At 35.5% G+C, this 16,233-nt stretch overlaps 1 protein-coding gene across 3 annotated transcripts; it reads left to right on the top strand.

Annotated features, from left to right (window-relative positions):
- The first annotated feature begins 365 nt into the window (after nucleotides 1-365).
- On the top strand, nucleotides 366-15,742 carry LOC131955687 (succinate-semialdehyde dehydrogenase, mitochondrial-like). Of its 3 annotated transcripts, none has more exons than XM_059319900.1 (12): nucleotides 366-453; nucleotides 5,234-5,384; nucleotides 6,971-7,092; nucleotides 7,557-7,640; nucleotides 8,158-8,328; nucleotides 8,894-9,010; nucleotides 10,200-10,343; nucleotides 11,062-11,205; nucleotides 11,645-11,803; nucleotides 12,456-12,625; nucleotides 13,060-13,118; nucleotides 15,524-15,742. In XM_059319900.1, exons 2-12 carry the CDS (start codon nucleotides 5,282-5,284, stop codon nucleotides 15,730-15,732), a joined length of 1,482 nt encoding a protein of 493 aa, XP_059175883.1. In that variant the 5' UTR covers nucleotides 366-453; nucleotides 5,234-5,281; the 3' UTR covers nucleotides 15,733-15,742. The 3 variants fall into 3 exon arrangements, with proteins under 3 accessions (XP_059175883.1, XP_059175880.1, XP_059175882.1); XM_059319897.1 differs by lacking the exon at nucleotides 366-453 and adding an exon at nucleotides 565-662; XM_059319899.1 differs by lacking the exon at nucleotides 366-453 and adding an exon at nucleotides 2,483-2,566.
- The last annotated feature ends 491 nt before the right edge of the window (nucleotides 15,743-16,233 follow it).

The following is a 16,233-nucleotide window of genomic DNA, read 5'->3' as shown; positions in this document are numbered from 1 at the left end:
AAGTCCCACCGAAATGTAATAAATTGTAGATAGAACTTATGATTTATAAATCGGGAAGTAAACATTTAGAATGCTCTACCTACTGATAATGCAAAAAAATAAAGCATTAACTTTAACACAAAACATAAGCTACATATTTATTTGGACATTAAAAAAAACCTCTTTTTTTATCAAGCAAAATGGCTCCAACAGTTTTTTTTCTATGAGCTTATAAAAGATTTTCAAAATTTAACATAGAAATAGAAAGTACAGTAGATTACGAGAACCCCTGGTAATAAATAAAGGTCCCGGTACGGTCCACTATCTCATACGGCCTTAGGGACACACAGCGCATGCCACGGTAAGGTTTTTTTTTCTCTCTTTCTTGTCTGTCGCGGTCTCACGATCGAAAGTGACCTACAGATTTCTTAAATCTAGCCCAGTTGTTCTGTTCTAGCACCATCTGAACCGATAGTAGGCCTGAGTTTGTTTTTAATTAATTACATTTTTTTTGTTCCACTTGTATTTGAAACAATCGTTCTGGTGTGATTTGTGTTGTGTGTGTGTGCGCTTATCTTGGGCCTCGTCTCATTGATACGCCATTGAATTGAGTGTCGTAGTGTACTGCTGTGTTGTAGGGTATACTTAAATTTTTTACTGCTTAAAACGGGCTACAAATGCAGGTAAAATGAATTAGTTAGCGAATTATACATGCGAATTATTTAAAGTGGCATGGATAAATGTATTGTTGAATGCCAAAGTAGCCAAAACATTTTTAATCTTAAACATGCTAGAATAAATATTTTTAAATCTTCCTTTTATTTAATCAAAATGTAAAGTAGGCTAAACATGGGCAATAACTGCATGCTCATATCCCATAATAGGGGAAATTACATTTATGCTAATTTATAGGCGTGCTTCATTTAGCAATCTAATTATTAAATTAAATTAAATGCTATTGTTTGAAGTCGTTAGTTAAAAAAAACACATTAAAAATGACGGAATATTTGGGAGTGGAGGGGGGTGTTGATCCACATAATAGACGTAAACCTACACATCACGTGATGGCCTACACTAGAATCATATGTCGTTTACCCTACATTTAGGGGCGATTGGGGTCATCCATAAATGACGTCATGCTTTTTTGGACGATTTTTACCTCCCCCTCCCCTCCGTCACACATCGTCACAAAAAGCCAGATTCCCCCCCCCCTAAAATGACGTCACACCTCAGCCTACAACCCCACTCAAAATTGCAGTTGATTTTTCTTAAAACATCGATATTTTTCCAAAATCTTGTCTGAACTCTCTCAACATAGAGTATTTTAATCAATTCCTATTACAATTTATTAAAACAGTTTTCTAAAACGCGAAATAACGGCTAAAATTTCTAACATCGCTTTTTTATAATGCAAAAGTGTGACGTCCCACTATCTGATCCTCCCCCCCCCCCCCTTTCCCCCTCATCACACACCGTCACAAAATTACGGATCCCCCCTCCCCCCCTACGAGTGTGACGTCATTTATGGACGACCCCATAGACTAGACCCTCTTAGACAGATATTGTCTAAGGGTCAGCGTATTGGATAAAGCCATAGATCAGGTCTAGTACCTTCTATAAATATCAGACTAAAAAAAGAAAAGAGGGGGTGGTGGTATCTTGTCCAGGTAATTCCTGTCAAAAAGTTGACCCCTGTCACCAAAAAAAAAATATTTTAAAAAAGAAAATTTGAAAAATCTACTTTGGATTTTATTGAAGAGAGTGAATATGGGACATGAAATAAATAATTCGCACGAAAATGTCTGCATTTTGGTATCTTTAACCCTGACCCTAACCCCAATCCGGCGGATAAGAAGTTGTTTTATGGCGTGCGTAAACATAAATAAATAGGTCACTAATGGCGCGACTCAACTTATCGCCCGCGCACTTTTTATAGCCCAGTGGAAATTAGTCCTAAATTATTTTTAATTAGATGGTTTAATTTTATGGGTGCTCTAGAAGAGAGGAAGACATCAACAGTATATTGATAAAATCTTTAAGATGTATTTGTCATTGTGAAGCATCTTTTAGTTGTCATTTGTGTTAGAAAATGGTAAAGTATATATTGTTAAATATATATTGTTACAACTTTAAAAAAAATATATTTAAAAGCTACTATAATTGTAGCTTTTAATTATTTATTTTTTTAAATTATGAATGATAAACAATACTTTGTATTCTTAACTCAATTTCCTGTGCCTAAGCATATTTTCGTTTTGGAGAACACTAGAAACAGAACTATGTTATCTTTTTGTAGGCGATAGGCAAATGAAGTTCTTATCTGTTTAGCATATAAGGAAAAATACGTTTATTTTTTTCACGACCTCTAGCCCAACACCTTTTAACACTTTCGCGGGAACAGCTGTTGCCCCGGAAGTAGATCTGTATATCATTATTACCTTTCGTTTTCTAAATAAAAGCATCGGGACTTACCAAAACAATTACCTACTGAGCTGTGATGCTGGGAATTTCTTTCGCAAACGGGGGATTTAAGATAAAAGAGTTGCATTTTGATTTACTCTCCGACAGCTTTCACAAGTTTAAGATGGTAAATCAGATTAATTGTATTAACTACTAGATTCTAGATCTAGAAACGACCCAATGTTCAGTGTACAACGTAGATTCTCTAGAATCTAGCTAGATCTAAAATCTAGGTCTAGATCTAGATCTAGATTAGATCTAATCGTAGATTCTAGATCTAGAAATCTAGATCTCTAGATCTACTTTTCTAAATGTCAGATCTAGAAAAGATCTAGATCTAGATCTACGTATTCGTGGTAAACTGATAATGGAGACGTAATCAATGTGAATGTATTGAATGTAATATGTATGTAACCTACTCACTAGGCCTAAATCTACTCACTGAGTCACTCACCACCACTCAGACGAGTACTCATTGAGTACTTGCAGTACTACTTCTCTAGCTGAAACAAGGCCCTATTACTTAGTATTATTTAAAAATGAAAATGTGTTTGTGTGGGTTTGTCTTTTATGCATTATTACAACTTTGATCCAATTGGCATGAAACTTTGAGAAGTGTTGAAAATACTACTAGGGATGTATTGTACTGCAGTAAAAAAATTCAAAGGGGTGCCCAGAAGTAGAAGAATACAGTTGGACTCATTTTCCCAGCAGCTACCTTAGCACATGGGGTCCGTGGGTGTCCTGCACAAGGGTTTCAAGGATATTTTACTAAAGTATACTTGATTCAGCTGTTAAACTGCACCAGGTGCATCTGTTTGCATCCTGGTGGTTAGGTAACCCTGTGTGCTCTGGGCTCCACCATGAACACTATGACACTCCCTCATTATTAAAGAAATCAATTAAGGTACATTCAAGGCATTGATTAAACACTCCCAGAGGTGTCTGGGGAGAAGGGTGCACTAACTTGCGCCCAAACGAAGGTCCAATACAGTACCAGCGCTGCTTACTTTTAAATTTAGAAAACAAGGTCACATATCTATAAATACACGATTGGTAACATGCTGATGAAACTGCTATAAAATATTTTTGTCGCTCTGATATGAAGGACTAGATCGCAGCAACACTTGATGGTTTTAATTTACAGAATGAGAGGAATATGAAACCTTATTATTTTTTTTAAATCATTAGGGCTAGTCACTTGAATAGTCACTACCTGTTAAACCACATCTAGTTTCTTGATCTAACAAAAAATGCTATGTCTGCCTAGATTTCTTCATTTTTTGGGAATTAAGATTTTGTCTGGAGCAACACAACACATTTTGTTATCATTTGACCTGCTAACCTGCTTTGTTTAGTTTAGTTGCTAATTATTTTGCCAAAATTAGATGGTAGCTACTATGTTCATGGCTAGATTCACTTCTACTAGGCCTACTAATAATAATCCCTTACTACAAGCATGTGCGCACGCTTGACATTAATGATCGATAAATTATTATGTGAATTGCAGCTTAATGCATATTAGGCATAATATAAATGTTAAATGCCTTGAGACCTCCATCACTCAATGATTAAATTAAAAGTCATTAAAGCATTAAGAACCCAGGCAGTACCCTAACTAATACAGGACCTTTATTTTAAGGCTAGCAGATAAGTTTATCTTGTTTAGTCTACTATATTATAATCATAATCCAATTAGCTAAAATGCAGTACATTTTTAGTTCGTCACTTGTTGATTATTTGCTTCTTCGTATGAAAATTTGTTTCATAGTTTAGACTTAAGATCTATAAATACCAATAGTACCAGCTACATAAAAACTGGAATCTATTGGCACATGGGTATTGGGCTTGGCTTACATTGTTATATTAATACCAGGTCAACAAAGCCTACCTTATTACTTCAGCCAGATGATAAAGTTGTTTCAGACAAAGAAAAATAAACAAAACAACATACTATCAATCATCTTTAAAAAGGTTAAAGCAAAAACTATCTAGAAGTAATATTAGTAATTGCAGTTAGACAAACTATAACTCATTGTCGCGCTCATTGATCCACGAGTTAACCCCACGTGTAACACTAATCAATAACACTTGGAAGTGTCAGTACACTTCAAGACTAACAATGGTTGCCAAGCAATGGCCACAGAAAATTCATAAGGGAACAGTATGCAATAAAATTGTACGCAAAAGTATAGCCTGATGTGATGTAAAGTAATTACTAGCATAATAATAAAAAAACTTCTTCTACCAGTATTATTATGGCACTGAAGACAGTTATTAATTATTTTTTTTATTGCACAATTCTGATAGTGTACAAAAATGAGATTTTCTTTTAATCCTCTGTATTATAAAAACATCTCCAGTGACATTACTATAAAAATCAATATGTCATGCAAACAGAGCTGGGAAACTATTCTGACACTTTTGCACTAATACATCTAATTAACTAGATCTCTCTTGTCATTAGCAAGTTTTCCATTAATCATCTTCTTACAGTATGAGCGATAGAATTTAATTCAAAACTTGTATAATTACCAATATAAATTAAATAAGGTTGCATCATTTTTGTAGTGTATAAATAGAACTCTATTTTGTTAAGACTAGACCAAAAGTAGTCTTGTTGATTTTTGTAGTGTGTAAATAGAACTCTATTTTATTAAGACTAGACCAAGAGTAGTCTTGTTGATTTTACTCTTTCTGCAAGACATTAACAACTGATCGGAGTATACTTATTTTTTCCCACCAGTTTTTCTATATATTCTTAAATACTTGTATTTTTGTTCTTTTTTTGTAGGCGGGGTTAGCTTTGAGAATTTGTAAACCGGGTCGACTTAGGACCATAATGTCATCCAGTGTGCAATATAGAACAGCTGCTAGCTTCCAGCACGATAAAGCTTACGTCAACGGAAAATGGATAGAAGCCAAATCTAAAAAGACATACGAAGGTATATTTAGGGAGGTGTGAAAGATGGTTAACAATAATTTATTGCGTTAACTAGGTCAGGTGTCACCCGGTGTGGTAACTGAGGGTATCACCCAACCCCATATGTCAACAATTTTGCATTTTCAGTTTGTTGTTGGCCTTAAAATTATGTCACTTGGTAGTGACCACATCCCTACCCCTGCTGCAGGCATTAATAAATAACTAGCCCACATTATTCACTTCTTCTTCTTCTGCGTTCTTAATGATTCATTGAAAACACTAAATTATGCAACGATCACAATCAATGAACTTTCAGCTGGCTAGATTTACTCTTACACTGCAGATCAACAAAGTATTAGGTTTCTTTCGTTTTAATTAGACGAATTAATAAATCAGAAGTTTTAAATCAGCACAGTTAATTAATAAGAAATAAAGTGTTAGTTGAAAGCCCATTAAAAATTATTTTATTTAAAAATTGATTTCTCATTAAATAATCATGATAGATAAAACCCAATTTTGTGTTTGTGTAATTGATTTTACATTGATAACGACCCAATGTTACGAGACAAACATTGTTATATTTTAAAACTTGCACTGGGTTGGGCTACATCATACAACAGTGACAGCTGACACTGACGTCTTGCCGAGAAAATGTCATTCTGGATCAATTATTAATTTATTTTTGTTTCCCATTTTGGTTTAGTGTTAAATAAGGTGGTCAATACTTATACACTTGAGGTAAATAAAAATACGGCAAAAAACGAGGTTTAATTTAATTTAATGGGTTGTCATTTACCATTCTACAACTCTACACAACCAGTTAAAAATGTGGCACGGGACAATGATTATCCAATACAACACCATACTTTTCAGACTGACACCATAATGTACGTGAAGTTTGCACTCACATCACCTTCCCTGGTGGATATTTATAGACTCAAGTGAAAGATTATTCCAAAATTAACTTGTCACACATTGATCTACTGAACTGTTTTCTAGATCACCATGAATTTTTTTTAAAGTGCAGTTTTTTTAGATCTTTTAACTTAAAGATTATGAGTGTACATTTATTGAACTGGTCATGGATAAATTGTCAATCATTTTTTTTTATCCAAAGTATCTGCTTGTAAAATTGTTTTAGTAGGCCAATTAAATTAAAGAAATGATTGTAACTGTTGTAATGTCTCTGACAGGAATAGCACAATCACTTGTTTTTCTTAGTAGTAAAAAAGTAAAGGTAAAGTTCACCCTTTAGACCTAATGATTCTGATGTAGTAAGCCTACTTATGCTCATTAACCTGGGTGTAAGAAGTGATGGCGTGGTCAGCTCTATACCTAGCTGACTTTACTTTCCCTAAGTCGTGGAGACTCAAGTCCGGATTGAGATCTGAACCCAAGACTTTCTGGTTAAAAGTTGAGCCCTCTAGCACCCTACCATGCCATCCCATTATCAGCTAGAACTTGTACTTAAGTTCTCTAAGTATTTAGTACCAGCTGTAACTTTAGTATCATTACAGTTTTTGTTTTGATGATTTACTTATTGACCAGTTGGATGCCCATGATTTAGCCTTATAACCTCTAACCCCAATGATTTAAATACACCTGTAGTGCTGAACCCATCGACTGGAGAAAGTCTGGGATCTGTGCCAGATATGGATCAGGCAGACGTGAAGGACGCCATTAATGTGGCGTACAGAGCCTTTCAGACATGGAAGAAAACCCTCCCCAAGGTCTGGTAGTCTTCACAGTTTTGTTCTCATCATCAGTGTAGTTCTCTCAAGTGTTTAGTTCATAATTGTATCATTTCAGTGTGTAATCCCATCATTTCATTGTATTATTGTATCATTTTATGATTTCATCGTATAATTCTATCATTTCATTGTATGATTGTATCATTTAATTGTATAATTGTATCATTTCACTGTATAATTGTGTCATTTCATTGTTTAATCCTATGATTTCATTGTATTATTTCATCATTCTATGATTTCATTGTATAATTCTATCATTTCATTCTATAATTCTGTCATTTCATTGTATAATTGTATCATTTCAGTGTCTATTTGTATCATTTCATTTCTGTCATTTCATTGTAAAATTTTATTATTACATTGCAAGCCTATAATTGTATCATTTTATGATATAACTAAATCATTTCCTAAAACATTCTAAAATGTAGCCTTCATTATTCCAGGAACGTACAGCTATCCTAAAGAAATGGTATGATCTCTGTCTGGCTAATAAGAAAGAGCTAGCCAAGCTCCTGACATTGGAAAATGTATGTTCATTAATTTTTTCTGGTTGTTGAGATGGAACTCAGATTAGTATTATCAAATTGTTAATTTTACAGTTAAATTGTATGATAAAAACATTTCACATGTCAAATATAAAGTGCTTTTTTTTTACTTGAAAAAAAATACTGTTATCATTTGAAAAATTTAATTAAATCTGTCTTTTAACTTCTGCATTCATTTCGTCAAAATCATTTCATCCTTGGGTTGTAAATAATATTGCCTATCAGCTGTTGCGTGTTTAGAGTTAGCCTACAGATTTGAAGTAATCTCATCTTCATTTCATCTTCATTTCATATTTACAGTTGGCTGTCAAGTGTATAGAGTTTGCCTAGAGTTGTTATGTAATCTCATCTTCATTTCATATTTATGGTTGGCTGTCAAGTGTATAGAGTTTGCCTAGAGTTGTCATGTAATTTCGTCTTCATTTCATATTTATAGTTGGCTGTTAAGTGTATAGAGTTCACCTAGAGTTTTTATAAAATCAAATCTGTCTATTTACAGGGCAAACCTTTAGCAGAGGCCGAGGGGGAGCTGCTGTATGGCGCTGGGTTTCTAGAGTGGTTTGGTGAGGAATGTAGACGGACATACGGGGACATTGTTCCTTCACCCGTAGCCAGCAAGAGGACACTGGTCATCAAACAGCCTATTGGTGTAGCAGGAATGATCACACCGGTGTGGGCTTTAACTTTATTTAGCCTAGAATGCATAACTTTTTATTTATAAATATGGGTATGATTTTGTATTCATACCATCTGGACAGAGAGTTTAAGTTATTGAATAAGACTAAATGTGACCACCCACAACAGATTGAGTTGACAAACATCTAAGGATGTTTTTGAATTTTTTAGTCAGTCTTACTACATTTTATTAATGATTTTGGCAGTGAAAACTGTTTAGGAAATCAAATAGTCCAAAGATAGTAAGCTCTATCCAAATTATAGTTCTAGGAATTTTCAAATTTACAATGTAGCATCTTTAGGCAAAGCATATTAGTTTGCTACTTTTAAAAAACAAAAATTTAAATACTTTAAAGTTTACATATAGCAAAAAATATAAAATAATTTTAAAATAAAATATACTTTAAGTTAATATCTTAACTCTTCTTGTTTGGCTCAAGCTTCAAACAACTTGAGGTGCTAATTTGTGGAGGGGGATCCACAAACATCCTTCACTATTCTTTAGATAGAAACATTGAATAACCCAATTATAAAAGTGAACATAAAATTGTATCTGACAGTGGAATTTCCCAAACGCCATGGTTACGAGAAAGGCTGGGGCGGCCATAGCTGCTGGATGTACCGTTGTCTTGAGACCATCTGAAGACACACCATACTCCGCCCTGGCCCTCTGTGAGGTAAGGATATGTAAGGTTATGTTCGAAGTTTAATGACACCGTACTCAGACTTCTCACAAAACTTTACAATCTCTAGGCATTTTGTGAGCTCTCTGTTTCTAAAATGTGTCGTTCAGGTCATTTAAAATCATCCAAAGTTTATTGTTCTACAACAAAATTTGTCAATTTAAAATATTTTACCTAGATTGAATGACTTTAAGAAACTAAATAATGTATGCATTATAAGTTATGTGAAAATTACTTCTACTTTTAAAATAAATTTTTGATTGGAAAAATAAAAACATCTACTTTGTCTATCCCTAAACCTTTAATTTAAATAACAAATTTATTATGGAGATACAAGCATCTGAGATTTAGAACCCCTGTGAATCCTTATCTGTGAGTGCATATGAGCTGGAAATTTTTGTTTTCTTAATTAAGCTATTAACTTGTATACTATTTGAATGAGATCATGTATTCTCCCTATACTGTTAAAGATGTATTCTCCCTATACTCTTCTTTCTTCTTCTTCGTTCTTAATTATTAGTGTTGAAAGGGATCGAGATTTATCTGCCAGTGGGTTTGAACTCGGGACCTTATTTGAAGTTATCAACCATGAGCTTTTTGCCGACTCGACCACGCCTCCAACACAATTAAGCGTTACGTGTCAACTGGTTATGCGCCATTGAGGCCATTGACTCCGATTTCAGCCTGCTTTTCTTTTTGGATTTGCTTCCATAGCCTTTGTCCAACCAAGAACAAACTACAAGGCAGCAGTTGTTTAATTTTGGAGTTGTCTCTCCTAGAAGAGTGGCTGTCCCCAGCTAACGAGCCTCATCTGCCCGAGGGTTCGAACTCGAGACTTTTCGGTTTAGCAACCATGAGCTTTACCGACTCGACCACGCCAACCCCTCTCCCTATACTGTTAAAGATGTATTCTCCCTATATTGTAAAACATGTACTCCTACTGTACCATGTATTTATAAAACTGTATTGTGTACCCATCTGTTGACAGTTGGCCCAAGTCTCTAACTGTACCATGTATTTATAAAACTGTATTGTGTACCCATCTGTTGACAGTTGGCCCAAGTCTCCCACTGTACCATGTATTTATAAAACTGTATTGTGTACCCATCTGTTGACAGTTGGCCCAAGTCTCCCACTGTACCATGTATTTATAAAACTGTATTGTGTACCCATCTGTTTACAGCTGGCCGAGGAAGCAGGTCTTCCACCAGGTGTCCTGAATGTGGTGACCAGTGGCCGAGGCAATGCTGGACCCATTGGCAAAGAACTGTGTGAGAACCCTCTTGTGTCCAAAATCTCTTTCACTGGATCAACAGCTGTGGGCAAGGTACTGATTTAACGTGGATGCAACTCTGACTTAATCATGAATAGACTAGAGTAGGACTAAACAGATGAGAGTTGACAGGAATAGAAGAAAATAGAGGGTGGTAATATGGGGGGGGGGGGGGGGGGGGGTTACATTGTAAAGTTACATACACCTTGTAACATTAACACTAACAGAAATAGGTTTAAAAATGTGATTTTACATTGTTTCATTTTAAAGTACTATTGCTTTGCTCATTTATTAGTTTTTGTAACTGTTACTATAGAAGAATCATTTCCGAAAACTTATTTGGGATACAAAAACCTCTTATGTCATATGTATAATTTTTAGCAAGGCTTGAAGTAATTGATAATGATTGAGCTAGTTGTAACCTAAATATGTGTTGATGAGTTTTGAATTAATTCATAACAATTAATCTAGTTGTAACCTTGTCATGTTTTGACCTTTGTCATGTTTTGACCCTTGTCATCTTTTGACCCTTGTCATGTTTTGACTCTCATCATGATTTGACCCTTGTCATGTTTTGACCCTTGTCATGTTTTGACCCTTGTCATGATTTGACCCTTGTCATGTTTTGACCCTTGTCATGATTTGACCCTTGTCATGTTTTGACCCTTGTCATGTTTTGACCCTTGTCATGATTTGACCCTTGTCATGATTTGACCCTTGTCATGTTTTGACCCTTGTCATGTTTTGACCCATGTCATGATTTGACAATCAGATCCTGCTAGCCCAATCTGCCAGCACTGTGAAGAAAGTGTCCCTAGAGCTTGGAGGAAACGCCCCCTTCATCGTCTTTGACTCGGCCGATGTGGACAAAGCTGTGGTTGGTGCCATGAGCTCCAAGTTCAGGAACGCTGGACAGGTCAGCATATTTTATTCTGTGTCTGCTCATCATGGGATACCATAATTTTTTATTTATTTTAAAAAAATTGATTACTGTATGCATAATATGTAGAACACTGGCTGGTTGATTGGTAAAATTTACAATTGCTAATTGAAAGTCTTGAGTTCAGATCCTGGGGTCGTGTCAGTAGAATGCTCCTGAGTCAACCCCTAGCTCTGATGAACCTGACTAGTGTTAGGGAAACAGGCGACTGGACATACGACTGACCACACTATCCTCTCGTATGACGCGGTCACTGGAACAGATGAACTCTACTTCATCTGCACCATGTGTCTTGGGGATGAACTGGAAAAGATGATGATAATTCAGAATATGTCCATGTCATATTAAAGAAAATCATCCCTACTGTACTGCTAAGCTTTAACTACATACATTTGATTTATTTATGTTCTGATAGACTTGTGTTTGTGCCAACCGTATTCTGGTCCAAGAAGGCATCTACGACAGGTTTATCCAAGCCCTGGGTAAGGCCATCAAGGCCCAGATCAGAACAGGCGATGGCCTAAATCCTGACACAACGCAAGGCCCACTCATAAACTCCAGGGCCCTGGAAAAGGTCAGTGTTAGTCTTAATGCAGAAAGGGTCAGTGTTAGTGTTAATGTCAGTGTTAGTCTTAAATGTCAGTGTTAGTCTTAATGTCAGTGTTAGTCTTGATGTCAGGGTTAGTCTTGATGTCAGGGTTAGTCTTGATGTCAGGGTTAGTCTTAATGTCAGTGTTAGTCTTATTGCAGAAAAGGTCAGTGTTGGTCTTAATGCAGAAAAGGTCAGTGTTGGTCTTAATGCAGAAAAGGTCAATGTTAGTTTTAATGCAGAAAAGGCAATAACATAATTGTGTGTTTTATCCCAGGAATTTCACCCTGTATTCTGCTAAATGCTGTAGTGATCAATGATAATGTCTGTGTTATATTTCTACATAATCTATCACGAGCTTGTAAAAGAAAAATGTTTATAACTAATTAAATATCATTCATAATAAAGAAGAAAAGTCATTAACAGATTAATAAGTTTAATTGAATAAAAAAAAATGTATAGAGCATTTGGATTAACTTTTAAAATTTATAAAAAAATAGTCTATATTACCTCCCCTATTAATCCTGTTAAAAAAATAATTTGCTGATGTAAATTCCAGAATAACTGGCATTAAATATTTTTCCCTGGAGTCACTATTAAAGCTGTGTAGTAAATAGCAGGATGTTTTTATTTTCAGGTTGACGGCCTCGTGAAAGATGCTGTTAGTCAGGGTGCAAAGGTTATTGTTGGGGGCAGCAAGGATGAGAGGGGAGGCAACTTTTACCAGGCAACTCTTTTAGCCGATGTCTCCACAGAGATGAGGGTCGTGAAAGAAGAGATTTTTGGCCCAGTTGCCGCTGCCATTAGGTCAGTTTAATCTGGATATTTTGCTAGTTACTAGTGTGTTGCTCAGCTACTTCAACATGCATGTGTAGTATTTTTCTATTTAAAACTCATTCGGTTATTCAAATTGACGCGTAATTTTTCCTTGCATAGAAATTATTGAGTTATACAAATTGCTGTGTAATATTTCATAGCTTAAATTTATTGGGTTATACAAATTGCTTTTCTTTCCTGATTTATAAATTGATTGTTTTATACAAATTGATAGGTTGTTTCTTGATAAAAAAATTATTAGATTATAGAAATTGATAGGTATTTTCCTGATAACAAAATTGAGTTTTACAAATTGATGTTTTTTTCCTGATTTATAAATTGATTTTTGTTGTAAAAATTGATATGTTTTTCTTGATAAAAATTGATTGAGTTCTTCAAATTGATGAGCATTATTTTCCTGTCAGGTTTAAAACTGAAGAAGAGGCTATTGAAATAGCTAATGCTACAACAGCAGGTCTTGCCAGTAAGTTTGTTGTGTGTGGTGTTACTGTGCTGACTCTTTGTTGTGTGTGGTGTACTGTGCTGACACTTTGTTGTGTGTGGTGTTGCTGTGCTGACACTTTGTTTTGTGTGGTGTTGCTGTGCTGACACTGTGTTGTGTGTGGTGTTGCTGTGCTGACACTTTGTTTTGTGTGGTGTTGCTGTGCTGACACTTTGTTGTGTGTGGTGTTGCTGTGCTGACACTTTGTTTTGTGTGGTGTTACTGTGCTGACACTTTGTTGTGTGTGGTGTTGCTGTGCTGACACTTTGTTTTGTGTGGTGTTACTGTGCTGACTCTGTTGTGTGTGGTGTTACTGTGCTGACTCTTTGTTGTGTGTGGTGTTACTGTGCTGACACTTTGTTTTGTGTGGTGTTACTGTGCTGACTCTTTGTTGTGTGTGGTGTACTGTGCTGACTCTTTGTTGTGTGTGGTGTTACTGTGCTGACACTTTGTTTTGTGTGGTGTTACTGTGCTGACTCTTTGTTGTGTGTGGTGTTACTGTGCTGACACTTTGTTTTGTGTGGTGTTACTGTGCTGACTCTTTGTTGTGTGTGGTGTTACTGTGCTGACACTTTGTTGTGTGTGGTGTTACTGTGCTGACACTTTGTTGTGTGTGGTGTTACTGTGCTGACACTTTGTTGTGTGTGGTGTTACTGTGCTGACTCTTTGTTGTGTGTGGTGTTACTGTGCTGACTCTGTTGTGTGTGGTGTTACTGTGCTGACTCTTTGTTGTGTGTGGTGTTACTGTGCTGACACTTTGTTGTGTGTGGTGTTACTGTGCTGACACTTTGTTGTGTGTGGTGTTACTGTGCTGACTCTTTGTTGTGTGTGGTGTTACTGTGTTGACTCTTTGTTGTGTGTGGTGTACTGTGCTGACTCTTTGTGTGGTGTTACTGTGCTGACACTTTGTTGTGTGTGGTGTTACTGTGCTGACACTTTGTTGTGTGTGGTGTTACTGTGCTGACTCTTTGTTGTGTGTGGTGTTACTGTGCTGACTCTTTGTTGTGTGTGGTGTTACTGTGCTGACACTTTGTTGTGTGTGGTGTTAGTTACTGTCTCTTGCACTTGATTGGCCCTACATGACTGAACACTTCACATTCTGGATTTTCTTGCCTGACTTCTTTCAGACTTTTTTCCTATATCAGCCTTATGTTTTAAACCTTTTTCCTTATGGCTGATAACAGAGATCTATTGTTCATTTACAATAAACTTTTCTTCCAAGCCACGAAAGATCTATTTTCTAGGCTATTAAAGACCTATAACAAACTCCCACACTACCAATGATCAATAACATATCTATAACAAACTTTTAAGTCAACCAAACATCTATAACATAACTTTAAACAAATTTTCATTCTACCAAATATCAAAAACCTAACTATAACAAACTTTCACACTACCAAAGATCCATAACATAAGTTTTAAGAAATTTTCATTCTATCAAAGATCAATAACTTTAACAAACTTTCACTGCTCTGCCAATGATTTATAATATGACTTGAACAAACTCTACCAAAGATCTATAACATGACTATAACAAACTCTACCAAAGTTCTATAACTTGACTATAACAAACTCTACCAAAGTTCTATAACATGACTCTAACAAACTCTACCAAAGTTCAATAACTTGACTATAACAAACTCTACCAAAGTTCTATAACTTGACTATAACAAACTCTACCAAAGTTCTATAACATGACTCTAACAAACTCTACCAAAGTTCAATAACTTGACTATAACAAACTCTACCAAAGTTCTATAACTTGACTATAACAAACTCTACCAAAGTTCTATAACATGACTCTAACAAACTCTACCAAAGTTCTATAACTTGACTATAACAAACTCTACCAAAGTTCTATAACATGACTCTAACAAACTCTACCAAAGTTCTATAACTTGACTATAACAAACTCTACCAAAGTTCTATGACAAACTCAACCAATGTTCTATAACATGACTCTAACAAACTCTACCAAAGTTCTATAACATGACTAGAACAAACTCTACCAAAGTTCTATAACTTGACTATAACAAACTCTACCAAAGTTCTATAACTTGACTATAACAAACTCTACCAAAGTTCTATGACAAACTCAACCAAAGTTCTATAATATGACTCTAACAAACTCTACCAAAGTTCTATAACATGACTATAACAAACTCTACCAAAGCTCTATAAGTTGACTAGAACAAACTCTACCAAAGATCTATAACATAATTATAACAAATTCTAGCAAAGATCTATAACATGACTGTAACAAAACTACCAAAGATCTATAACAAACTCTACCAAAGATGTATAACTCTAACAAACTCTACCAAAGATCTATAACTCAACCAAACTCTACCAAAGTTCTATAACTCTAACCACCTCCTCCCCAGGCTACTTCTTCACATCAGACATAGCCCAAGCCTGGAGAGTCTCGGAGCAGCTTCAGTACGGCCTGGTGGGGGTCAACGAGGGCATCGTCTCAGCCGTGGAGTCAACCTTTGGTGGGTGGAAGGAGTCAGGGCTGGGGACGGAGGGGGGGAAGTACGGACTGTCAGAGTACCTGGAGCTGAAGAATATTTGTTATGGCGGTATTGTTTAGATGTGTTAGTGGAGTGCGGAGCTAACCCTGTGCTGTCATAAAATAACAAAGTCAGCAAAAATAAAATAGTCAGCAATAATTTTCATCTGCATGTATTTATCATGTTTTGAAATATTTGCCATAAAGCATTAATGAATGGAGGGATGGTGTGTATGTTGGAAGATTGTTGCATCTTATACAGACTTTTTATATGACAGTTTATTGTAAAACCATTTCATGATAACATACAGTTCAGAAAGCAATGGTATGTATGGTTATGTTTATGTTGCCATTTGTGTGATATATTTTTGTGATGGTAATGTCTTTAATGACCAATATTGTATACTTTGATCACATTGAAATAAATGCTGTATACACTTTTAACAAACTCATGTTAAAGAAAGAAAAAGTCTTTTTGTTTTTTTTAATATATCTCCCTGCCTCTACAAGGTTGATTTGGATAGACCTTGATATGAGTACACTATGTGAACTGTTTCATTTAATCTGTATTGGTATATAGGC

The sequence above is a fragment of the Physella acuta genome, unplaced genomic scaffold, assembly GCF_028476545.2.
Source record: "Physella acuta isolate Inbredline_101_S28 unplaced genomic scaffold, ASM2847654v3 ptg001093l, whole genome shotgun sequence".
Lineage (NCBI taxonomy): Eukaryota > Metazoa > Mollusca > Gastropoda > Physidae > Physella > Physella acuta.
This window is presented reverse-complemented; position numbering and strand designations above follow the sequence as displayed.